This window comes from Pongo pygmaeus, chromosome 6 (assembly GCF_028885625.2).
Source record: "Pongo pygmaeus isolate AG05252 chromosome 6, NHGRI_mPonPyg2-v2.0_pri, whole genome shotgun sequence".
Classification (NCBI taxonomy): domain Eukaryota; kingdom Metazoa; phylum Chordata; class Mammalia; order Primates; family Hominidae; genus Pongo; species Pongo pygmaeus.
Genome location: NC_072379.2, coordinates 94,974,511 through 95,001,602, shown reverse-complemented (window position 1 = coordinate 95,001,602; position 27,092 = coordinate 94,974,511). Strand labels below are relative to the sequence as shown.

At 35.0% G+C, this 27,092-nt stretch overlaps 1 protein-coding gene across 1 annotated transcript in view; it reads right to left on the bottom strand.

The window, feature by feature from the left end:
- The window catches only part of PCLO (piccolo presynaptic cytomatrix protein), a 403,634-nt gene that overhangs the window by 349,857 nt on the left and 26,685 nt on the right, over window positions 1–27,092 (bottom strand). The window contains exon 3 of the mRNA XM_054495632.2: window positions 25,153–26,559. Coding sequence (XP_054351607.1) covers window positions 25,153–26,559 — 1,407 coding nt within the window. The remainder of the gene's footprint in view (window positions 1–25,152; window positions 26,560–27,092) is intronic.

Sequence of the window (27,092 nt, the reverse complement as noted above, 5' to 3'; positions counted from 1 at the left end):
AACCCAGGAGGCGGAGGATGCAGTGAGCCAAGATCGCGCCACTGCACTCCAGACTGGTGACACAGTGAGACTCCGTCTAAAAAAAAAAAAAAAAAAAAAAAGAGAAAAAGAAAGAAAGAAAAGAAGAAAGAAAGAAAGAAAGAACTCCAAAGTTTCAAATTATAATAGTTTTAAAATATTCTTTGGCAATAGTTATGGCCATCGATAGGTGGCCATCGATAAAGTACTGTAGTTTATATAAAGTCAAAGAAATTGTGTGTCTGTGCATACATGTGAGAGAAAAAAATCTCTAAGGATACATTGACTTGAGAAAGAAGTAAAACATGATTAATGAGGCAACTAATGTGTTTTCCTTTCCTTTGTTGTTATTGGTATGAGATTCTAAGTCCATATTTACTTAGTCACTTTTCACATTACAATATTTTAACTGTTATCTCAGCAGATAGCATCTATCTACCTACTTATCTATATACCTACTTACTTATCTATCTATAATAATTAAGACATATGCCAGAGAAATAGAGATACCTTCACAAGAAAAGTTTAACCAGAAATTGCCATTTTAAAAGTTCAATTTCCCACTGTATGTGCTGTCAAAACTTAAATAAAATTTTATATACAAATTTTATATTTTAAATATAATATTGCTCAAATGAGATAGAAAATATTTTCTAAATACTCAATGCAAGGACACAATCCTGAAACAGACTGAACTCCATCCTTAGTTTTTAATCATTAAAGTCACAAAGAGATGAATGTTCAATATTTTTCATGAGCTATTTTGTATTTCTTTGTAAAATATATTCCACCTCCTCATTTTTCTACCTGAGTCAGGATTAATCAATATACATCATAATTATATAATGTAATTATATTATCAATTAATGAAAGAGATTATATTATCATTCTAATGGTAATAGTAATATGAGCTCTTTCATTAATTTTCAACTTAATCACAGTGATGTACACAAAGTGTACTGGAGTTAGAAATGTCTGTGGCTACCTGAAGTGGCTCTAAAATAACAATAGGCTGGTGCAAAAGTAATTCTGGTTTTTGAATTGAAAATAATGGCAAAAACTGAAATTGCTTTTGCATCAATCTAATACTTGGAAAGTTTGGACTCTTCTTACCTAATGCTCTGTGTTACCAGTTCACTGTGTATCCCCATTTTCTCTTTTGGCCTCCTCCTCACTTTGTTGTGCCTATAAACAATAATCACAGATGGAAGTACTGGCCCCACCACTCAAACTCACATGCCCACATCTATATCCAAACCTTAATCCTGTACCTTGCCAGACTGACTAGAAAAAATGCCTACAATTTTATTTGACTTTCTATGTGTACTAAGCAAATCCTGTTTTCATTCTACAACCTGTCCCTCTAGTGTTCTTAATTGATTGGTTTTCTCTAATTATACTTTCATCTTAGACTGATTTCCAAAAATATCTGCTGGGTACATGATGGAGTTGGGAAGTGATATGTTCCCCACTCTTCATTGCCACTTTTCAACCACTGTTCATCCCTGACAAACTACTCTCCTCTTTGAAATCTCTATTGTTTAGCTACCCTGTCAACCTATGAATCTCATTTCCATACACCTTCAGCATCTTTTCAATAGCTTTTATCCCACCTTACAGCCTCTTTTCCATCCTATCTTCTCTGACCTTGATATTAATGTAGTTGATCTTTCCAGCTGTCTGGCTTCCTGGAAAATAAAACGTATCAGCTCCAATGACAGTTTTCTGAATTATGTTTTAGCTACCTACCCATATGCTACTCCCGTGACGTTAACATTATACTGTTCACATTCTAGCTGTTGACTCCTTGGCATGATGCTATTGACAGCCTCTCATTTTCATATATTTTTAAAAGACTAAAGACAAAATGCAAAGAACAAAATGAATATAAATCCATCATTCTAATCCATTTATTTTCACCTAAGAAATGTCTTTCTAGCCCTTATAAATTTGTACACTAATAGCAAAAACATTTTATTTAATATAAGTATATAATTTCTCCAAATAATACTCAGCTATTATTTTAATGGTTTCATAACATTACATCAAATTTTTGAAAGTCAGTTTTGCAGATAAATTTCAAAATTTAGAGCCAGACTGTCTGGGTTAGCATTTTGATTCTGAAATGTACATTACATTGGGAGTTTAGCCACATCTCTGTGCTCAGTTTCCTCATCTATAAAATGAGGAGAATAAAAATATATGGTTTTGGATAATTTGTGCTTGGAACCTGGCACCCAAGCAGGTTCTTAGTACATACTAGATTATACAACTTACAATGTACCATGTTTTCTTTATATAATCATGTCTATTGCTGTAAATGTAGGCCTTTACAGTTTTTAAAATTCTTGCTACTAAAGAAAATACTGCAATAAGCATGCAGCTTTCATCTACAGAATAATTTGTATATGTAAATTCTCAAGGATGATATTAACAAGATCCAAGAACACAGATGCTCTTTATATGCCTTTTTTTAAATAAAAAGATTTGTAACAATTTATAATACAGCTATTAATATGTCAATTTTATCACCATATAGTTGACACTTAATCACTTGTTTTCCTTAAATATGTCTCTTTTCTTGTCTTCAAAATGCCCTATCCTAGTTTTCCCTTTTTGCCTAATCGCTCAGTATGCCATGTTTTGCCTTGTTCTTCTTTCCTGTCAAAATTTGTCCTTTCCTAACTCTCGGGTCATATGTTTCCTTTCTATGCCCTTTTCTTTGTTATCACAATCCAATTTCATAACTTTGACGTCATTTCTATTCTGATAACATCCAAAATAAAAGGCTGTCCCTGAAATATCTTCTGAGAATTAGACTTGAGTAATCTAACTTCCCTATGAACACCAAAATTTCATTATACATGAATATTACTCCAACTTTACTTGATTTTACAATTGCTGCTTCAATATCAGGGTAAAAAGTATAGAGTTATATTTATCTGTCCACTTCCACACATGCAGTCAGTTGCTAAACCCTGTCAAACCCATCTCCTCCACTAGAGAAAATTATATGAGCTAATTTCCTATACAGTCTGGTTCATTTAGCAAAGCAATGATAAAATTACAAAATAAGATCAAGCACTGAATTGTAAATTTACATGGACTTCTTATTACTATCCCAAATAAAGAAAATGATGCATTAATATTTTAGTGTGGAAGACCTTAAAGGAGAGATGATGTCAAAAAGAGAACTTCTGATAATACTTTAACTCACTCTCCTCCCTTCCATGTGATTTGAGATGAATTTATTCTGATTTACATCCATATGTCAATGAATTATCACTATATACTTATGTATGCATGTCCTGTGACAAAATCAATTAAACAGACATTCCCTCCTTCACAAAATTTTATTTTATTAAATTCAATCACTCAGTTACTGTAGTAGGCAGAATTCTAAGACATATCTTTCTACCCCCAAGATTTCTGCCTTCTGGAATACACACCTTGTTTAATTCCCTCCAGGTGAGCGTGGGTGGAAACTGTAAATATTATGGGATATTACTCCACAATTAGGTTACTAATCAGTTGACTTTCCAGTAAATCAAAAAAGATACCATCCAATTAAGCTAAATCTAATCAGGTGAGCTCTTCAAAGGATTGCAGCCCTTTCTCCAGTGAGGGTTTTAGTGTGAAAAGGATCTTATGTGACAGAAATTTTCATGACTGGCTTTGAATGTGGGGAACCACAAGAAAAGGAATGTCAGCAGCCTCCAAGAACTAAGTGGTTCCCAGCTGACAGTCCACAAAGAAACTAGACCTCATTCCTACAACCACAGTGATTCTGCCAACAACCTGAGTAACTCCAGATAGGAACTAGACCTTGAGCGCAGTCTTGTTAAGATCCTAATTAGAAAGCTCTGCCTTACCATGCTGAACTTCTGATCTATAAAACTATGAGCTATTGTTATAAAGTGCTAAATTTGTGGCAACTTGTTACATAGCCATATAAAATTAACATTGTTGCAGAAAAAATTTACTTTGTAACAATGTCTGCTTTTAAGGGGATTCTATGTTTAGATTAAGTTTAAATGTTAACTTTTTAAGGTAGAGCAAATCACATCATTTTTAAACATACAAATGATATGATTGCTTATTTTTGTGTAAGTTAAATGACATCTATCTGTCAAAAAGTATATTTACAATTTCACTGACAGTGACAGAGTGTTTTAATTAGGAAATGTCTGTTTTTTTGTTTTTTTTTGTTTGTTTGTTTTGTTTTTGAGACAGAGTATCACTCTTATCACCCAGACTAGAGTGCAGCGGCACGATCTTGGCACCCTGCAACCTCTGCCTCCCGGGTTCAAGCAATTCTGCCTCAGCCTCCTGAGTAGCTGAGATTACAAGTGCCCACCACCACACCTGGCTAATTTTTGTATTTTTAGTAGAGATAGGGTTTCTCCATGTTGGTCAGGCTGGTCTCGAACTGCTGACCTCATGATCCGCCCACCTCAGTCTCCCAAAGTGTTGGGATTACAGGCGTGAGCCACTGCGCCTGGCCTGATTGTATTTTTTTAAGAACGGGAAAAAACTATTTTAACAATCTAGCTACTGGGTATCATTTAGTAAAATAGTAATGATAATGATAAAGCTTTTTCTTAATCCAATTTTTTTAGACATACAAAAGAATGAATAACTCATGTAAATGTCAAGAAAGAAAAGAAATCTCAGACCACAGCTGACAAATGAAGCCATTTAGCCATAAATTTCAGAGAATATTTCTCATGTCAGTATATTCTTGTTGGTAATCTCTTCTCAGCAGTTTTCTAAGGCTTTCCAAAGTATACTCATTTTAAGCCAATTTATGATAAAACTTCTCTCCAGAAAGCTCTTTTCAAAATCTTAGAGATATTTTCCTTCCTTTCATACATAAAGAAAGCATTCATATTAATATGCCATGAGAGGAAAAGCTCATTAAATAAGTAAAAATTAGAAGCAGTGTTGACATCACAAATGAAAGAACACAGCAATGCATGTGTTTTCATTTTAGCCAAGGACTATTACTTTTTACCAAACTATAGAAAATAATCTGAAATAATCTTTCAAGCCCGGAGTAAAGACCTCCATTTGCCCTCTAACATCAGAATTCATTTCATTAAGCAGCTTAACTCTTAGAAGTGAAAGTTCGGTCAAAAATGAAAATTTTTATCTTGTCTCTTTAGTAATAAGTATATCTTGATACCACACACCTTCTAAATCTGGCAGCAGCAGCTATCAAAGCTAGCATTTATTGAGCTTTAGCAAGAGCCATGTACGTGGCTCTTCTAAAAGGGCCTGAAAGTTGTACATGTATTTACTTCTGAAAGTTGTACATGTATTTACTTCCTAATCTTTACAGCAGCCCCACACAGAAGGTCCTCTTATCATCATGTCATTTTACAGATGAAGAAAGCCGTAAGAGGTTAAACAATTTGTTCTAGCAAGATGGCTAGGAAGCTATTGAATGATTTTGAAGCCCTAATGATCTGGCACCATAGTTACCATCTGGACAACTCTTGCTATGCTCCCCCTGCAGGGATCACCATGCCTGTTTTCTTTTTTCCTTGAAGCTTAGTTTCATCCATTTATCCCCCAGCCTTAGCTGTAGATGTATTCTACCTTATAGACCTGATTTTATAATGAGAATTTATTTGGAGAAAATTTTTCAATATATGTGGTATGGTGCTGCTTCTCTTTACCATCTGAAATGGGCATAACAGGAAAAAGCAAGGTAGGAAGCTGGTTAAAACATTTACAGCTAACCAGATATGAAGCTGACCAATATTCCAGTTTACTTTATTCAGCTACTATATCTGTAATAACATATAGGATTAATTCACTCATGCTACAAAAGATTTTGTCAGCATCTACTGTATGCTAAGCACCTGGAATAATGCCTGGCACTCAGAACTTGCATTCTAGTGAGGTAGAAAGGTAATTCTGTAAAAACACAATAAACTACTGAATGAACGATTATGTTAAAAGATATTAAGTGCTACAAACAAAAGAAAAAAGGAGTAGGGTAAGAAAACGTTACATTATGGAAAGCAGGTCGTAGTATTAAATAACGTGGTCAGAGTAGACCTCACTGAAATCATATTTGGTCAAATTATTTAAAAATATAAATTTCTTAATGTTTCATATATAAAAAAAACTCATTTTCTTTCTAATCCTTCTACACCTTAAAAGAAATATACAAGGGGATACATATTTGTACTTAAGACTTTTTATGAGAGCTTAAAAAATCCTGACAGCCAATATAGGACCAAATAACTAAGTCTCCATTGTAGTCTTAACTACAATTATAACTCTATTAAGAGAAAGCCTGCATTTCACTCTACATGCCATTTACCTAAATGCTGTTTTTCCTTCACTGAATAAACATGTATTGATTACCTACCATGTGCAGGCATTTTGATAGTCCTGAGGAGATTAATTCCCTGTGCCCCGGGGATTCATATTCTGCAGAGATGGTACAAATAAACAGGGAATTGCGATGCTATATAAGAGGGCTGACTGGAGTATTAGGGAACATGATGTGGGGTCAAGAGAAAGTGATATTTGAGATAAATCTCAAAGAATGAATGAAAGATAAAGATGTGGGGGTAGTGAAGAGCATTTGGTGAAAGTGCAGAGGATGAAGAATTAAAAGTATATACTTTGCTCCTGGATCTGAGTATAGTCCTACATTAGAAATGATTAAAGATTCAATAGAACATGATAAATAGGGAGACTGCACAAATCATCAGACATCTATCAGGTGATTAATTTTAAAGAAACTTTTGCAAAGTTTTTTGACCAAGAAACATGTTTTTAGCATAGCATCTTATGTGACAATATTTTAATAAAATAAAATGTTGGGGAAAAAACTATCCTAGATTATAAAAGTAAAAATAGTTTTTACTATTCATCCAGATGTATTATCAGATTGCATTGGGCCCATTAATTTGTGTATGTCTTTAAATGGTATACAATGCCATGAGAAAATTGACTCTAAGTAGCTTAGTATCCTAAGTGAGCAAGGTTATAAGGATGATTTGTTTTGTGAAAGTCATGAAACATATTCAATCTTTTGTTTCATATGGCTCAGCTGACACTATTCACTTCTATTTATTTGAGTCTTTCAAGTCTATTATTAAGGGTTTTGTATAGTACTTAGATAATACCTACATAATTACTTCTGCATAAATATGATTTTTTTTAAAGTGGAGAGTGGTTATCCTTCTAATAGTTACCCATGTTATTGTAGTATGTTGATGAATTAAACAAGAATGAGACAATAAATTTAGGACATGTTAATGGATGTCAGACGTCCACAGAGTTTCATGAATGCTATGTAAATAGAAAAAAAAAATATTAATGGGCATCCTTGGAGACTGTTTACTCAATGAAAAGGTATATTGTTACCACGTGTTCTAATTGGCTTCCCTTTGGAAGTATGGTTCAGGTAGAGTAATTCTATTTTTAGCAGGTACAAAAGAAAATTGCTTGTGAAGTACTTTGAGATAATGAGAGTAACGGCAATATGTTGAAAAAAAATCATTCCACTTTCAATGTTATAAAATAGTGAGGTAAACTAAAACTGGGTGAAAATGTATAATGGTTATTCTGCCACGGCTAAAAGGTAATCTAAATAATATAAGTCTAATTTTAGGATTTAAAAGATAAATGCCACAATCTTCATTGACCTATGACTTTTATAAGCTGTTAAAACCCTATAGTATTTTAAAGGCAAAAATGGAAATGCTTTAAACGAACATCTCTTCTTTCTGTAGCTTTCCAAATTGATATTTCAAAATGATGCCTTTTCATACCTAACTCCATAAACATGTTTTCTCATAATTTAAAAAAATACAACAGAGAAGCAAAATATATTTAAGTCCAACTTTAGGCATTCCACACATAGAGACTGGAGGTTATTTTTATCCTTGTGGTTAATTCCATGTATAAGCCATTTTCAAATACTACTCCTGCTTCTTATATTTCCCCTTGCCAGTAGTCCTTACTTTTCAAAGTTGACAAGGCAGATGTGATTCACAGTTCTACAGATTAATACACAACAGTGTCATATCATCCACCCAAATTAAACCTTGGGGTGTTTTCAGTCCCAAACGCTTCCCAGAGAAATTTTTGTTTTAGATCTTATAATTAATACACACAAGCACACATATACACACTCACATGCACACACACACACATATGCACACATATACATACATGTATATCATTTTCCCACATTAACATTAAAGAAAAACATATTATTTCAATTAAATGGATGTCTAGCATTACCATTTTTTCTTCAATAGTAAGATAGATCTACATTAAGTAGCATGAAACTACCATGTAAATTCCATCATCACTAGTGCAGACTGCCATATTTAGATTAGGAATATTGTTTTGCCATCTGATTAGGCAGATTTCTATAATTCAAGGAGTAATCTCAGAGTCATGTTCACAAATCTGGCTGACTAGGAGAAATGCAAATCAATTTATTTAAAAATCATACTAACATTTTAATAACATGTGGGCTTATGTAATCCACATATAATGCAGCAAGAAAATGTCAGTATACATTAAATTATAGAACATGTGTTTTCTGCTAGAGATGTTCTTATTCAAATATAAGATTGAGTTATTTGTTTCACAAGTTTTCCTATTGTTTCTTTTGTTCAGTAAGTTTCAGTAAAGGAAACAACTTTTTTCTTTTTAAATTTTTTTACTGAATTTTTAAAAATTAACAAATTGTATGTATTCACCATGCACAACATGATGTTTTGAAGTATGCATAAATTGTGAAATGACTACATCTAGGTAACTAACATATGTTTTACCTCACATAGTTATCATTTTTGTGGTGAGAACACTTTTATACATCCACTCTTTTAGCATTTTTCAAGAATATAACATATTATTAACTATATCACCATGTTATAGAATAAAAGACTTGAGCTCATTTCTTCTAACTGAAATTTTGTATCCTTAACTAACATCTCCTCAACTCCCACGCCAAACATGTCAGGCCTGGTAACCACCAACCTACTCTCCACTTCTGTGATATCAACTTTCTAAAATTACACGAGGGAGGTAATGTGGTATTTACATGCCCATGTTTATTGTAGCATTATTCACAATATCCGATATATGGAATCAACCTGTATCCATCAATGGATGAATGAATAAAGAAAATGTGGTGTGTTTCGACAATGGAATACTTTTCAGCTATAAAAAGAAAAGATTTTGAAATGCTGTTACTAGTGACAACATGGATAAATTCAGAGGACATTACGTTAAAGATGAAATTTTTAAAAGGAGTTACTGAAAACAAACTTAGTGAAAAGGGTATTTTTATTTAGTACTGTAGCAATCACTACTAGCCCAAACCTTAGGCATATCATTCATTTTCCTGAGCCTAATTTTCTTCATCTTTAACATAGAAGGCCTGAGAAGTAGTCCTTCTTCAGAAGAGTCTCTTCTGAGGCAGGCCCAAGAGTAAGAGTGGTTGCCAAACGGGCAGCTTCCAGCCCTTAGTTAACTGGCTGAAATTTGCCTCAGTGGGTGCACTTTCAATTTTTACCTGTTTTCTATACTAGGTCTATATATTTAGCATTGTTTAAAGAAACAGTTCATAATATAATATTCTCCCACACATCTTGCTGTTTATGTCAGCAATGCAAGGTCTTGGCCACTTTTTATCCTGGCCATTTCTCAAGCATGTGTTTGCAACAGGCAGCCTCAAGAGCTGACATACTATCTCCCTCTGGGACAAAATTGAGCTCGCTTACTGCTGCTATAAAAGAGGTGGATTCTACAAGCTCAGTGTTCTTCACCTGTGACTCAAACTCACTATACGTACAGCATAACTCTAAGCCCATATTGCATCACCCCCATGGGAGTCAGGGACAAAGGGAAACAGATGCAAATATGCTGATGCTTAGGCTGTCTGATGTGCTGAGAGTAATAAAGGTCTTTTTCTTTGATCCAGGAGTCTCATGTCTACAGTTGGATTCTCTGAAACAATAACAGGTTAACTTACTAGTGAAGTTGGGTAAAGTCAAATCCCAGGACAGATAATAACCTATTACTAGGTTGTTATTGTCAAAGTTTACATGGATATTTAATATTTAATATTAGAACTAGTCTAATAAAAATAGTAAGGTTCTGACACTGAACAACACATAACAGTACAAACTAAAGAATCTAGGAACGTAAACTGTGTTTTAATAGAAATTTATTACATGATAAAGATGGCACTACAAATCAGAGTACAAAGGATAAATTACTTGGTAAATAATTTGGTGACAAGCAGCTATGCATTTTGAATACATAAAATTAGACCTTTCAGCTCACACTATAACAAAACAAAAGATTTATAGAGTTTTAATTTGAAAAAATAAAACTACAGATGCTTAGGGGAAAATGTGGACGGTTATTTTTATAACATAAATGTGAAAAATACCTTATTTATCAAACAGGTAATCACAGGAAGGCAGAGCAAGATGGCCAAAAAGAACCCTCCGGCGATCATCTCCATGCAGGAACACCAAATAGAACTACTATACATACAAGAAAGCACCTTCATAAGAGCCAAAAATCAAGTGAGCAATAATAGTACCTGATTTTAATATAATATTAAGGAAAGAGGCACAGAAGAGGGTAGAAAGGACAGTCTTGAATTGCTGACAACACCCCCCTCCACCCCATCCCCCAGCAGTGAGCATAGAGAGAGAATTTTTACCCTTGGAAGAGGGAGGGAGAGCAAAGTGATTGTAGGACCTTGCATTGGAACTCAGTGCTTCCCTGTCACAGCAGAACACAACAGAGGGCAGAATTTGGCTGGCATACAAGAAGGAAGCATTTCAAGCAGCCCCAGCCAGAGGGGAATCCTCCACTCCAGCAGTAGGAACTTGAGTTCTTACTAACCCCACTACCAGTAGACTAAAGTGCTCTAGGGTCCTGAATAAATTTGAAACGCAGTGTAAGCCACACAGATTGAAGCTGGGCTCAAGTACTACAAGGACTGGTGGTGTGCTAGGCTGGGAATAGTGGAGCTGGGGTGCATTCTAGCCAATGAGACACCATCTGGGGGAAACATGGGAATGTTTATATCACCTCTTCCCCAACTCTAAGCAGTATAACTTGGGGAGTGACTTTTCGCCCTTGCGAAAAGGAGAGGGAAATATAAAAATAATTTTATCTTGCAACTTGAGTACCAGCTCAACCACAGTAAAATAAAGCACTAAGCAGAGCCCTGAAGCCCCTGATCCCAGGTCCTAACTCCTGGATGGCATTTCTGGACCCATTCTGGGTCAAAAGGGAACCTGCTGCTTACTGGCAGGATTCACTACTTGCCAAATAAGGAGCTCCTAAGCCTTGAATAAACATCAGTGGTAGCCAGGCAATAGTAGCCATAGCCCTGGGGTGAAATCTAGCGCTGTACTGGTTTCAGATGTGACCCAGTGCAATCCTAGCTGTGGTGGTTATGGGAGTGCTTGCGTCTTCCCTCCCTCAACTCCATGCAGCCCAGCACAGAGAGAGAGGCTCCTTTTGTTTGGGTGAAAGTGAGGGAAGAGAACAAGAGACTCTGACTGGTATTGTAGGGAATTCTCCTGGATATTACTGAAGTCCACCAAGACAGTACCTCTCACAGTCTCCAAGAGTCGCAGTATTGCTGGGCTTGGGGTAATCTCTAGTGCAGATAAAAATGCAGTAACCAAAGACTTCAGTCAAAACCCAACTCATTTCCTTTTTGAATACCTGGAAAGCATTCTCAAGAAGGAAGGGTACAAATAAGCCCAGACGGCAAAGATTAGAATAAATACTGAATTCCTCAATGCCCAGACATCAATGAACATCCACAAACATAAAAAACATCCAGGAAAAAAATTACCTCACTAAATGAACTAAATACGGCAACAGTGACTAATCCTGGAGCAACAGAGATATGCAACCTTTCAGATGGAGAATTCAAAATAGCTGTTTTGAGGAAGCTTAACAAAATTCAAGATAACACAGAGAAGATACCCAGAATCCTATCAGAAAAAAAAAATAGCAAATATTGAAGTAATTTAAAAAATCAAACAGAAATTGTGTAACTGAAAAATTAAATTGACAAACTGAAAAATGCATCAGTTTCAACAGCAGAACTGACCAAGCAGAAGAAAGATTTAGTGAGCATGAGGACAGGCTATATGAAAATAGTTACAGGAGAAAAAAAAATAATTCTAATAAAGCATGCCTGCAAGATCTAGAAAATAGTCTCAACAGGGAAAATCTAAGAGTTATTGACTTTAAAGTGGAGATAAGAGACGATCAGAGTAGAAAGTTTATTCAGGGAGGCCAGGCATGGTGGTTCATGCCTGTAATCCCAGCGCTTTGGGAGGCCAAGGTGGCAAATCTCTTGAAGTCAGGAGTTCGAGACCAGCCTGGCCAACATGGCAAATCCTAATCTCTACTAAAAATACGAAAAGTAGCTAGATGTGGTGGCATGCACCTGTAATTCCAGCTACTCAGGAGGCTGAGGCACAAGAATTGCTTGAACCTGGGAGGCAGAGGTTGCAGTGAGCCAAGATCATGTCACTGCACTCCAGCTTGGGTGTTGGAGTGAGACTCTGCCTCAGAAAAAAAAAAAAAAAAAAAAAGTTTATTCAAGGAAATAATAGAGAATAGTCCAAACCTAGAGAAAGTTACCAATATTCAAGTACAAGCAGGTTTAACCCAAATAAGCACCAGCAGATTTAACCCAAATAAGACTACCTCAAGACATTTAAAAATCAAATTTCTAAAATTAAAAGATACACAAAAGATCCAAAAAACAGCAAGAAAAAAGAAGAAAATAACATAAACATGAGCTCCAATATATCTGGCGGCAGACTTTTTAGTGGAAACCTTAAAGGCCAGGAGAGAGTAGCATGACATATTTAAAGCACTGAGAACATTTTTATTGTAGAATATTATATCCAGCAAAAATGACCTTCAAACATGAAGGAGAAATGAAGATTCCCAGACAAGCAAAAGCTGAGGGATTTCATCCATACCAGATCTGTCTTACAAGAAATCCTAAAAGGAGTTCATCAATCTGAAAGAAAAGAATGTTAACAAGCAATAAGAAATTGTCTGAAGGCACAAAACTTGCTAGTAACAATGATAACAAAAATATATACAGCATATTCTAACACTGTAATTGTGGTGTGTAAACTACTTATAACTTGAGTAGAAAAATAAACTTAACAAAAATAACTATAAAAACTCTTGTATCCCAGCACTTTGGGAGGCCGAGATGGGCAGATCACGAGGTCAGGAGATCGAGACCATCCTGGCTAACAAGGTGAAACCCATCTCTACTAAAAATACCAAAAAAAAAAAAAAAAAACCTTTTGTAAAGATACACAGTATAAAAAGATATAAATAGAAACAATAAGTTAAAAACTGGGGAGGGAGTGGAAGAAGTTGAGGTGTAGAGTTTTTATTAGTTTTCCATTTGCTTGTTTGTTTGTTGTTGCTACTGCAACCAGAGTTGTCAAAAATTTAAAATAATCAGTAGGTTATTTGTAAGTCTCATGGTAACCTCAAATCAAACACCAATAACAGATAAACAAAAAATAAAAGCAAGAAATTAAAACATACCACCAGAAAAAATCACTTTTATACCTAAGAAGACAGAAAAAAAAGAAAACCACAAAACAATTAGAAAACAAATTTTAAAATAACAGTAGTAAATCCTTATTTATAAATTATAACATTGAATGTAAATGGACTGAACTCTCCAATCAAAGACAGAGTGGCTGAATAGATTAAAAAGCAAGAGCCAACAAAATTCTGCCTATAAGAAACTCACTTCACCTATAAAGACATACATAGACTGAAAATAAATGGATGGAAAAAGATATTTCATGCAAACGAAAACAAAAAAAAAAGCATGGATTGCTATACTTAGACAAATGTTATAGATTTCAAGGAGAAAAGTATTAAAAGAATCAAAGAAGGTAATAATATAATGATAAAGGATTCAATTAAGCGAGAGGCTATAGCCCTGACACCAAAACCAAAGACACAACAACAAAATAAAACTACAGCCTAATATCTCTGATAAACATTTATGCAAAAATCCCCAACAAAATACTAGTAAACCAAATTCCAACAACACATTAAAAAAATCATCCATCAGGACCAAGTGAGATTTATCCCAAGAATGCAAGGATGGTTCAATATACACTAGTCAATTAATGTGATACATCATATCAACAGAAAGAAAGACAAAACCATATGATACTTTTAACTGATACTGAAAAAAGCATTTGATAAAATTCAAGATACCTCATGACAAAAACCATCAAAAAACTGGGGATAGAAGGAACATATCACAACACAATAAAAGCCATATAAAACAGACCCACAGCTGATGTAGTGAATGAAAAAAAAATATTAAAATCCTTTCCTCTAATATCTATAATAAGACAAGGATGCACTCTTTCCTTCTTTCTTTCTTTCTTTTTTTTTTTTTAATGGTGTTTTGCTCCATTGCCCAGGCAGGAGTGCAGTGGTGCAATCTCGGTTCACTGCAACCTCTGACTCCCAGGTTCAAGTGATTCTCCAGCCTCAGCCTCCCAAGTAGCTGGGATTACAGGCGTCCACCACCACGCCCAGCTAATTTTTGTATTTTTAGTAGAGACAGTGTTTCAACATGTTGGCTAAGTTGGTCTCGAACTCCTGACCTCAGGTGATCCACCCACCTGGGCCTCCCAAAGTGCTGGGATTACAGTCGTGAGCCACTGCGCCTGGCCTAGGATGCCCACTTTCACCACTGTTATTCAACGTAGTACTGGAAGTCTTAGCTATAGCAATTAGACAAGAGAAAGAAATAAAGGGCATACGCATTGGAAGAAAAGAAGTCTAATTATCCATGTCTTTAAATAATATAATCTTATATTTTGAAAAACTTAAAGATTCCACCAGAAAAACAATTAGAATTGATAAACAATGTCAGTAAATTTTTAGAATACAAAATCAAAATACAAAAATCAGTAGCATTTCTATATGCCAACAGCAAACAACCTCACAAAACAAGAAAGTAACTTTTTTTACAATTGCTACAAATTAAATTAAATACTTAGACATAAACTTAACCAAGGAAGTGAAAGTTCTCTACAATAAAAACCATAAAACACTGATGCAAGAAATTGGAAAGGACACAAAAAAAGGAAAGATAGTTCATGTTTATGGATTAGAAAAATTAATATTGTTAAAATGCCCATACTACCCAAAGCAATATACAGATACAATGCAATCTCTATCAAAATACTAGTAACTTTCTTCACAGAAATAGAAAAAAAATTTATATAGAACCACAAAAGACCAAGAATAGCCAAATCCATCCTGGGCAAAAGGAATAAAACTGGAAGAATCACACTACCTGACTTTAAATTATACTACAGTGCTGTAGTAACCAAAACAGCTTGGCACTGGCATAAAAGCAGACTCGTGGACCAATGGAACAGAATAAAGGACTCAGAAATAAGTTCATACATCTACAGTGAACTCATTTTCAACAAACATGCCAAGAAACATACATTGGAGAAAGTGTATTCTCTTCAATAAATGGTCCTGGGAAAATTGCATATCCAAATGCAGTAGAAGGAAACTAGATCCCTGTTTCTCACCATATACAAAAATGAAATAAAATTGATTAAAGAATTAAATCTAAGATCTGAAACTGTGAATCTACCAGAAGAAAGCATTAGGGAAACTCTCCAGAACATTGGTCTGGGCAAAGATTTCTTGAGCAATACCTCAAAAGCACAGGCAACAAAAGCAAAAATTGAAAAATCGGATCATATCAAGTTAAAAAACTTCTTCACAGCAAAGGAAAGAACAAAGTGAAGAGACAATCCATATAATGGGAGAAAATTTTGCAAACTATCTATCTGACAAGGGATTAATTTCCAGAATATACAAGGAGCTCAAACAACTCCATAGAAAAAAATCTAAAATCTGTTAAGAAATAGGCAAAAGGGTCAGGCGCGGTGGCTCACGCCTGTAATCCCAGCACTTTTGGAGTCCGAGGCCAGTGGATCACCTGAGGTCAGGAGTTTGAGATCAGTCTGGCCAACATGGTGAAACCCCATCTCTACTAAAAGTACAAGAGAGAAACTCTGTCTGAAAAAGAAAAGGCAAAAGGTCCGAATAAGCATTTCTCCAAAGAAAACATACAAATGGGCCAGGCGCGGTGGCTCATGCCTGTAATCTCAGTACTTTGGGAGGCAGGCGGATCACGAGGTCGGGAGATCGAGACCATCCTGGCTAACACGGTGAAACCCCGTCTCTACTAAAAATACAAAAAAAAAATTAGCCGGGTGCGGTGGCGGGCACCTGTAGTCCCAGCTACTTGGAAGGCTGAGGCAGGAGAATGGCGTGAACCGGCAAGGCAGAGCTTGCAGTGAGCCAAGATAGCGCCACTGCACTCCGAGCTTGCAGTGAGCTGAGATGGCACCACTGCACTCCGGCCTGGGCGAAAGAGCGAGACTCCGTCTCAAAAAATAAAAAACAAAAAACAAAAAAAAGAGAAAGTAAACATACAAATGTCCAATAGGCATATGAAAAACTGCTCAACATCATTAATTATCAGAGAAATGCAAGTCAAAACTACAATACATTTTCTCGCTCCACTTAGAATGGCTTTTATCCAAAAGATAGGCAAAAATAAATGTAGGTGAGGATCTGGAGAAAGGGGAGCCCTCATACATTGCTGATGGGAATGTTAAGTTAGTACAGCCACTATGGAGAATAGTATGGAAGTTCCTTAAAAAGCTAAATGTAGAACTACTATATGATCCAGCAATACCACTGCTAGGTATACAGCCAAAAGAAAGGGAATATGTATATAAAAGACATATATGCACTCCCATGTTTACTGCAGCACTATTCACAATAGCCAAGATTTGGAATCAACCTAAGTGTCCATCAACAGATGAATGGATAAAGAAAATGTGGTATATACATACCATGGAATATTATCCATCTATAAAAAAGAATGAAATTCTGTCACTTGCAACAACATGGATAGAACTGGAAGACATTAAGCAAAATAAGCCAGTCACAGAAAGACAAATTTCATATATTCTCACTCATATGTGGGAACTAAAAATTAAAACAATTGAACTCATGGCGATAGACAGTAGAATGATGGTTACCACAGGCTGGGAAGGGTAGTGGGGACAGTTAATGAGTACAAAAATACAGATAGAATGAATAAGATTTAGTATCTGATAGCAAAACAGGGTGACTACAGTCAACAATAATTAATTATATATTTAAAAATAACTAAAAGAGTGACATTGGAATGTTCCTAACACAAATAAATGAGAAATGCTTGAGCTGACAGACAACCCAGTTATCCTGATGTGATTATTATATATTGTATGCCTATATCAAAATATCACATGTACCCCATAAATACATACACGTACTATGTACTCATAAAATTAAAAATGTAAAAATAAGTAATCATAAAGAAAAATTAAAATACTTGATTGCATAAAAATAAAAAAATTCATATAAGAATGAATCTCATAAAGAAATTTAAAAATGAGTGACAGATAAGGGAAAATCATTTCCAGATAGATAAATTGATAAAGAATTAAATTATCTAAAACATAATATACAGACACTCCCTCCCCCAAAATCACCAACAGAAATAAAAAGGAAATTTTTAAGAGGAGAAATATAACTGGTTAATAAACTCGTGATGTTGATAAAAACTTATATGACGTTTACCCTCAAAATAGGCAGGGAAAGTTAAATTTATGCAACAATGCAATATAATTTCTGGCTCATGAAACTGATAAATACTATATACTAGTTAACGTAGGAAAAAAGAGATACTTATACATTAATGGCAGGACTATAATTATTATCAATATTTAAGAAAGTAATATGGAAGTTTCCATGAAATTTTAAATCCCATTTGCCTTAACCTTATACATCCATTTCAATGAATTTATATAATACTTAAAAATACAATGTAAATTATATGTACAAACACTTTACTACAGCTTTGTTTATAAAGTAACAAGAGCTAGAAACACTCCCAATTTGTTAGTTTTCAAGAGGAGAATGTCTGTGAGTACTGTGAGATATTGTCCATCTATTTACCTTATAAATACAATGATACCTTATAAATACAATGAGGTAAGTCGGTGAGTGTTCACTTGAGAATGACTAATGTATAATGCTTAGTGAAAAAAAAATCAATGAAAACATGTGTAAGTTCACATATTTGTTTCAAAATAAATAATTTTCAAAAACATAACTATCCCAATAAAGTTTTTAAAAATGTCAAATCCTTCCACATGTCACTATGTGTATATAACCATTATAAAAACAAGCAAAAATCATTAGAAGGTATGTTTAAATAGATAAGATATCACTTTCAGGGGTGCAGAGGGAAGAGGAATCCATTCATTTTCCTTCGGATATTTCACTACTCTGTGGATTGTAATAAGAAAGAATACTACTTTTGGAATTAAAATTATTGAAATAGAATTTTAAAAGTAAAATGAATGACTATCAAAAAATGAAAGGAAGAAAATACTGGACATGGTGATATATTCAATTTGTAATATTCTGCATTTCTCAGTCTTCTGGTAGCAATTACTTCAACAGCTGAACATTTCCCCTAAAGCCACAGAGATACTATAAACAGACCCAAGAGTTCTGAAAAGAACAGAGGAATCATTTGGAACCAGAGAGGTCAGTAGAAAATATAGGATGTTCTGACCTAAAGTTTGATAGAACCACAGTATGCTAGTAGGTAATGTGGATATTGCTTACTAATGATTAGCAGGACCTAAGTACTTTGATCGTTAGGCCACACCAGGCATCAGCAGTGTATCTCTTGACAATGAGAACCTGGAGATCTATCTTCTCTGTAGACCATATAAAAATAACCACACAAATATGCTACACTGTATGCATATGCAATGTCAAAGTTAAAAGATAAAAAGGCAATAGTAACAACAATATTTGAGGAACAAAAGCCTTACCCAATATTAATTGCACTTGAATGAATTCAGAAGGAGCCAAAGGAAGCCTTACATCTTTTATACATTTTAGATATATCAACTACTATCCAAAAGAGACATCAATCAAACCATCGAGACAGGGATAAAGCCCAAGACTGGGGATGTAAAATGAAATGGCTTGTGCAAAAGATAAGGTGGGAGCTTGTAACCAGAAAAAATGAACAAGTCATAATATAAGAACAATACTAACCCAATATTCTAAAATGCCATTTCTATACGTAATCAACAAAAATTATTTTTGCGATATTTAACTTTTTTCATACTAAGTTTTTGAAATCAAATTTGTATTTTACACTTCAAGCACATCCTAACTTGAGTTAGCCACAGCGTTCATCAGCACGTGACCAGTGACTATTATTTCACATCATCTCCAGAAAAACAGTAGCATACACGCAAACTTCGTTAGAATATTAATTGATACAACCACTGTGGAAAACAAAGTTAGAATGTGCATAACCTATGGCCCAATAATTCCATTTCTGGGAATGTAACAAAAAAAAAGAGTATACAAAAAAGATAGAAGCAAAGACTTGACCACCACGACCAATGAAACACTGAGACATTTATCATTTTCATGGAGTAAAGTCTTTGCATGCATTAGAAAGAATATAACAGTATTTCTTGCAACTGGAACAACTATGTTTTATACACTCATACTCACTAGAAAGGCAGAAAAATCATTTGAACATTGAGCCATATACTTTCACCTAGGAATGATGGCCAGTTGGTAGACTTAGCTGGAAAAAACACTTGCATAATGATTCCAGCCTCCACGCTTCTCTGAACCTCTGAATCTGCTCCATTCTTCTAAATTCAACCATGTAACACAGCCATCATTATTCCAAGGGTCCCAAATGTTACCTGGATTTTATGCTTATATTTACAAATTTTTTGGTATTAAAATCCTAGCAATTACCAACTGATGCAACTTTAAGAGAGCACTGAACAAGTGGCATTATTACCTAGTGCCTTAGGTTTTCTAAACAATATAGTAAAGAGACCACTGGCTTAGCCTCCGAACTATACCTTTGTGGCTTGATAGCTACGCCTCTCAGATACTCATTCTCCTAATCTCTAAAATACAATAAAACCTATCCCACAGGGTTGAGGTGAGAAAAGTGCTTAGCACAATGGCCTCACATAGGCCAAGTCAAAATAGCTGCCCTATTATAATTTTTTTAAGCAGTATGATTGGTTAAAATCAATTTACCTTTCAAACGTCACACAGTTTTTTTTTCTGGGTCATAATTAAAATCATCTATGTTTAATATCTAAAATAAAAACATGGCAATCAAAAATATAAGGCAAAGGAACAATATTACAGCACTTTTAGACTTCCAAATTAAATATTATTTTAGGTATTATTCAAGTTTGGAGAGGCTATAGTGAGAAAGAAATCACATATATTAGTGGTGGCAATGTTGACTGCTATCACACTTCCAAAGAGAATTTGTTATTCCAAGGTCCTTATCCCCTGATGTAACAACTCTAGTACAAGTTTTCCTTGGGAAATAGTTAAAAATACTAACATTTTTGTCCAGAAAGTTCATTAAAAATGACGACAGCGTAAATCCTGAATATGAGAAAAATGTGTATAACAAAAACATACATCCATAGAATTAGGTAATAATTATTTAAAATATTACTTTGGGTATTTAATTATATGGAGAAATGTTATATGTTTACCGAGATACAGAACTACTGTACAGAGTAGAACATTAACTATGTAAAAATGCATAGAAAAATGGGAACTAAGAAGAAAATTACTTTTGGTTTAAATTTATTTAAACAAAAATACAGCTTTATTTTGAATTAATCATTGAATATTTTAACTAAATATTGTTCAATAAAAAGCACATCAAATTTATCTTAAAAATTAATGACAAATTAATTTCCTAATTTTTTTTTTTACTGGCCAGCTTATAAACTTTTTTATATTGACTTTAAAATTGCTATCAGGTGTATTCTTTGCCATGGGTGCCAGAAATTTTTAATTAATGTAGATCTCCATTATGTTGTTTTTGTTGTTGTTGTTGTTGTTGTTATTATTATTATTATTATTTGAGACGAAGTCTCTCTGTGTTGTCCAGGCTGGAGTTCAGTGGGGCAAACTTAGTTCACTGCAACCTCTGTCTCCCAGGTTTAAACAATTCTCCTTCCTCAGCTTCCTGAGTAGCTAGGACTACAGCCACGAACCACCATGCCGGCTTTCTCATATTTCTAGTAGAGACAGGATTTTACCATGTTGGCCAAGCTGGTCTCAAATTCCTGACCTCAAGTGATCTGCCCACTTCGGCCTCCCAAACTGCTGGCATTACAGGCATGAGCCACTGTGCTGACGTCTCCATTATGTAATTCTTTTGAAACTAATTAATGGTAGAATTCTTTTATCCTTACTGATTTCTTCTTATTGATAATTCTTTTAGCCTTTAATTTCTTTTGTGTGTGTGTATGTAAATGCTTTTGAGTACTGAATATATATGCTTTTTAATGTATTTAAAGTAAATACATTAAAGTAAAAGGAAGACGTGTTTGCAAACTAAAAAATGCAGGATATCTCCACTAGGCCATTTTTGAGTATTTAATGGAAAATGTGGAAGCCACCCAGGCAGAGTAAAGATCTCAAAAAATCTCAGTTACATCACTGGGTCTTATCTTAAAAGACTCATTTGTTGCATAGTGACAAATATCTCCCAGCAATTCCTACATTATTTAGGCCATGCACAATCATCTTGCTAAGGAAGCAAAATTATGACTCCAGGACTTCTTGAAACATGAGGAAACATATTTACTTTTAAATATTATTTTCATAGTAAAAAAGTTAGCTTAGAAAAGGGTGCTAACAACATTAAAATAAATATCCATTATGAGTAATTCTGACTCATTTTGAATTTGATTACCAGAATGACAAAAAATTCACTAGGTAAACTGATTGCCAACTTAAGCCGTTTTTCTCAGCATGCTTCGAAATTCTGTAAGACTAGCTTTTTAAGAAAGCTCAACTGCCATTTTTAAAACTCTTTCCAATACAAGGTATTTTCTGACTTGGCAGAAATTAAAGCCTAGAAGAATTGTCTCTTGCTGTCAGAGGTTAAGGGATTATAGTGCCATTTATACAAACTGGGCATCAAGCAGTTAAACAGTAAGGCTTAGGTTGAGGTCTGGCTGCACCCCAGGGCCTGCAGGCAGCCGTTGGCACTCCTCAGGTGCAGTGGGAGGTGTTATGTATGAGACAGGAAACAACCTTAGCGACAGGTGTGTTTGATTAATGAGGGAGAAAGAGGGAAACCATCTACAGCTTCCCAACCAATGACAAAATATGACGAGCTCTTCTCACAACCAGAGAAACAGAATAGCCAAAGGGAGAGGGGGCCAGGGTGGCACCAGCAGGAAAAATGTCCTGTCTCACAGCAACCAGTATAGGAGAAGCAGAAGCTTGTATTAGAGAGTTGGACATAGTTCATAAGAAAATAAATGAAATTATTGAATCTTTTCTTGAGGAAATACCATTTATTTGGACTTCAGGCATAAAATCTGAGTATTTTCAGAATGTCCTCTCTGAGACTGGCATGGAAGTACAGTACTAACCAGCCAAGCAGAAAATATTAGGTCACAAGAAATATATTACAAGCAGAATAAGGAAAACATAGACACACAACAAAGATCTAGGAGGAGATGCTTTCCTAACTCCTAACTGAGAGAAATGAAGAAAGATTTATTAGTAGGAACACTGACATTGTACCATGAATTACACCTGTTAATAGTATTTACAGTTTGCTGGATATATGTACTTCTATACATAAGGGTATATGTATATATGTGTATATATGTATATGTGTACAAAGGTATATATATGCATATACAAACACATATGCAAATACATGCCATTCTTTTCAACTAACTCCTTTTGCCATTTTTCCAAAGTCCTATGGAGTAATGACAGAGACTACCTGAACATGTAATAACTCAGCTAACCTTTATTCATTCCCCTGATGCCAAGTGAACTTTACCTAGAAACCAGAGGTCACCAAGATCTTATACTAACTGAAAACTTCATGTACATTAGCATAGTCAAGGTGAGCCAGGAATACTAGTTGCTTTTGTTAGATCTTCTTCCCTTCTGAAACCTAATCTTCCAAATTCAAAGAAACTGCCACAGAGCAAAACAATTTGAACAATGACTGATTATCTAATACGATCACTCACATTTGAAGTATGACCTCATCTAACCTGTCCAAATACTTGAGACAATTTAGATTTTCAAACTATTCAAAGTACTGAAATTCCACACATGTCCTTTGTAATTCTCTGCTTCATTCAAGAAATCTCCTTTCCAAATTACCACTTTCAAAATATAATTTGCCAACACACAGAAAATCAAAGATTTCCCTGAAAGGTGTATTGTCTTTCTACCCAAGGAACTCTCATTAGACTTCCAAATATTGACAGAATTATAATAATTACTATAATTCAGATGCACACATACATATGTATGTATGCATATCCATACACATATATGTAAAATTTTAAGTTATAGTGCTCAACTCACACTACACACCCATTTTAAGTGTGTAAAAATATACTTTAAATGCAAAAAGTATAGTTTTGTTTTTAGAAATGCAGTTTGCTTCATAACTTGATTGTGTTGATACTATAAAGATCCTCATTACAAGGTACAATTTTGTTTAATATATAAAATAAATACAATTGTATTGGGGAAAAATTTTCTCTCATGAATTGACAACCAAAAACTGCTCTTCTAAAAGTGTTTTTTTAAGGTTTGTTTTTGATTTTGCTTTTACATTGAATCCAAAACACTGTAACTAATAATGACAGTTGTTACCACTCATGAAGTGCTAAGAGAAACCAAAATTCATGTCCCTTTAAGATGACTCTTAGTTAAAATTATTCATCACAGCTAAAGAGGAAAAAAAATCTGCTTAAACTTGTAGCAACAACATTTTCATATAGTTAATTAGATCAAAGCAAACAAATGTCTCTTTAAAGTAAAATGAAATTTTTCTAAGGTTTATTTTTTAAAAAAATATTTAACTCAAGAACACCATCAAAAACAAACTCTAAAGCTTATTTTATATAAATGCTAAAATCTATTCAATTTTTTCATCATAACGAATAACAAAATCAAGGACATTGGCGTGAAATTATTCTTAAGTATTTTTGGTTTGTATGAAAGCTTGGAACAATTATTCAGATTAATTCCCAGACTGTTTATTAAAACATTGTTGTTACTTATTTAAGACAGCAGTAATTGTTTAACCTTCTAGTCTCCCATGATTTAAATATTCTAATAGCCCTAACATGCTATTAATGTTAATAAATTCATTTTTATAACTATATTAGAAATTCGTCTTCTGCTTTTTAGTCATTTACATTGCAGAAAAAGTATTCTTATCATCCCATTAAAAAAACCCTTCATGTTAGTTATAGAAATCCATATATCTTTCTTTCCACAGCTCCTAGTAAAGTGCCATATCATATGGATGCCAAATAATATTTCAAACAGAATTATAAAAAGCCTAGATATAATATATTTGAAACACTATTTTCTACTAGGCAAAATTTTTAACTTACACAAAGTTCTTAACAGTTTTTAACTGTTCTTAACATAGTAGATTTTATGGTGTTTATGCATATTCAACCAAACAAACTTCTTTTATTAATGTATTACAGAGACTGGAAGGATTAGAGATGGGAATAAAATATTAGAACATTTTATCTGGAGTTAACATGTGAAAACCAAATAGTCCTCAAAAGTTATTATTTTTTTCTTTATTTCATGAATGATTGGCTCATTGTTATATTAATTTAGTAATTAGGATGTTCATTTAACTTAGCTTATTTCATCTTCTTACTTGTGGAACATTAACCCAGGAAAGTACAAATAACATGAACTCTTAGTAAGAACTAAGCCGGTAATAAGTAATTGAAACTTCTAAGATTATCAGTTTATTTTCTTCACTGCAAATGTATTTTTTGCTCAGATATTTGGCCACCCAAACATTTCAAAATAAACCCATAGACTCACCTCTATATGTAATATATATATATAACTTACCTCAGTCAAATGCGGTGTAGGGTTAAATCCACACAGATTACACACTTGATTCTTGCATTCAGTGCAAGTATTGAAGTTAGGAGGATCCTTAGAACCTATATTGAGTTCAGTTTTGCAGACAGGACAGGTTGATTCTGGTTTGGGAGATTTCTCCAGTTTTGTGGGAAGGACAGCCTTTTGAGGCTCAGCTGTTAAAGATTTGCTATCCTTAATAGGTGGTAGCTTTTTTTCTGTTTCTGTTCTTTTTACTGTTGGAGCTTGTTCAGCTTTGGGCTCTAATTTTTCAGCTGCTGGGGCTTTTGTTTCCTTTTTCACAGATATACTTTTCGCAGGTGCTGGTGGTGCTTGACCTGTGGATTTGGGTGTCCCTTGCGAAATAGGTGGCTGTGAAGGGGCAGGGGCTTGTTTCATTGGGGCCCCTGGTCCACTTTGTGAATGAGGTCCAGGTTGGCCTGCAGTGGAAATTAAATTTGATGCCTGGCTGAAGATTGATGCTCCAAACCCAAAGAGTTTCCCAGTCACGGTCTCTTGAGGAGTTGTAGGCTGTGATTTGGGGGCATCAGTAATACTTCCCAGATTCAGACTGAAACGTCTTGACTGCTCCTGAGGCTTTGGGGACTGTTGAGGTGTGGGGACAGTTTGGCCAGCGGTAGGTCGTGGGCCAGGGGGTGTTGGTGATCCTTTTGGCACTGGCTTGGCATCTGGTTTAGGACTCATTTTGGTTTGTGCTTTCTTGGGTTCTTCCTTCTTTTGTACGGGGTCAACTTGTTTCTGACCTTTGCTCTCTGAACTGGGACCAGGATGTGAAATAATTTTTGAATCTGATGCAGGTCGAGGTATGGCTTTAGAATCAAATGGGGTGACTTTTTCCCCTGTCGGTGGAAAACTCTGTGAGGGTTTGGCAGAGTCTGTTTTTAGAGGAGGGGTTGTTTTCTCTTCAGCTTGTGACTGTACTTTGGAGCTTGGAATATCAGGTTTCGTTGTTGCTGATGATGAAGATACAAGGTCGGTGGTTGGCTTTACCATCTTGGGCTGCTTTGGTTTATCATCAGCAACAGGGGCCTTGTCGTGCTCAGATGGGACAGAAGGTTCTTTGGGAGGGGCTGGCTTGGACGAAGAATCTGCCTCAGGGGGCTGCTTGGCCTTGGCTGAAGCGGAGCCATGAAGGGTTGGTTGTTTCACTAGTGGCGGTGGCTTTTTAGGCTCAGGTGCCTTGGAGAGATCCTGTTTTGGTGCAGCATCCTTCTTTGGGGAAGTCTGCTGTGGCTGTGGGGATGATTTGCTCACTGCTGATGTAGCGGTAACAGGTGCAGTCTTCGGTTTGGGCTGGGGTGATGACGGAACTGGAGCCAGATCCCCGCCTAGAGCTCTTTTCATTTGACAGTTCAAACAGAGCCACTCTTTTACCTACAAATAATATAAAACAATGGTCACCAAGACAATACTGTAAAAACACAAAAATGTTTTCAAAACATGCATACTGCCACTTGAAACTATGTCTCTCATCATTCAAAGCAGAAAATATAGAGAAAATTATTTTAATAAATTGATATTAAAATATAATATTTTAATCATATTAAAATATAATTAATGGGCTAGGCGTGGTGGCTCATGCCTGTAATCCCAGCACATTGGGAGGCTGAGGTGAGCGGATCATGAGGTCAGGAGTTTGAGACGAGCCTGACCAACATGGTGAAACCCCATCTCCACTAAAAATACAAAAATTTGCTGGGCATGGTGGTGTACACCTGTAATCCCAGCTACTCAGGAGGCTGAGGCAAAAAAATCGCTTGAACCCAGGAGGCTGAGGTTGCAGTGAGCCATGATCACGCCATTGCACTCCAGCCTGGGTGACAGAGTGAGACTGTCTCAAAAAAAAAAAAATTATATATATATATATATATATATATATATATAAAATCTCCTCAGGGACTAAAGTA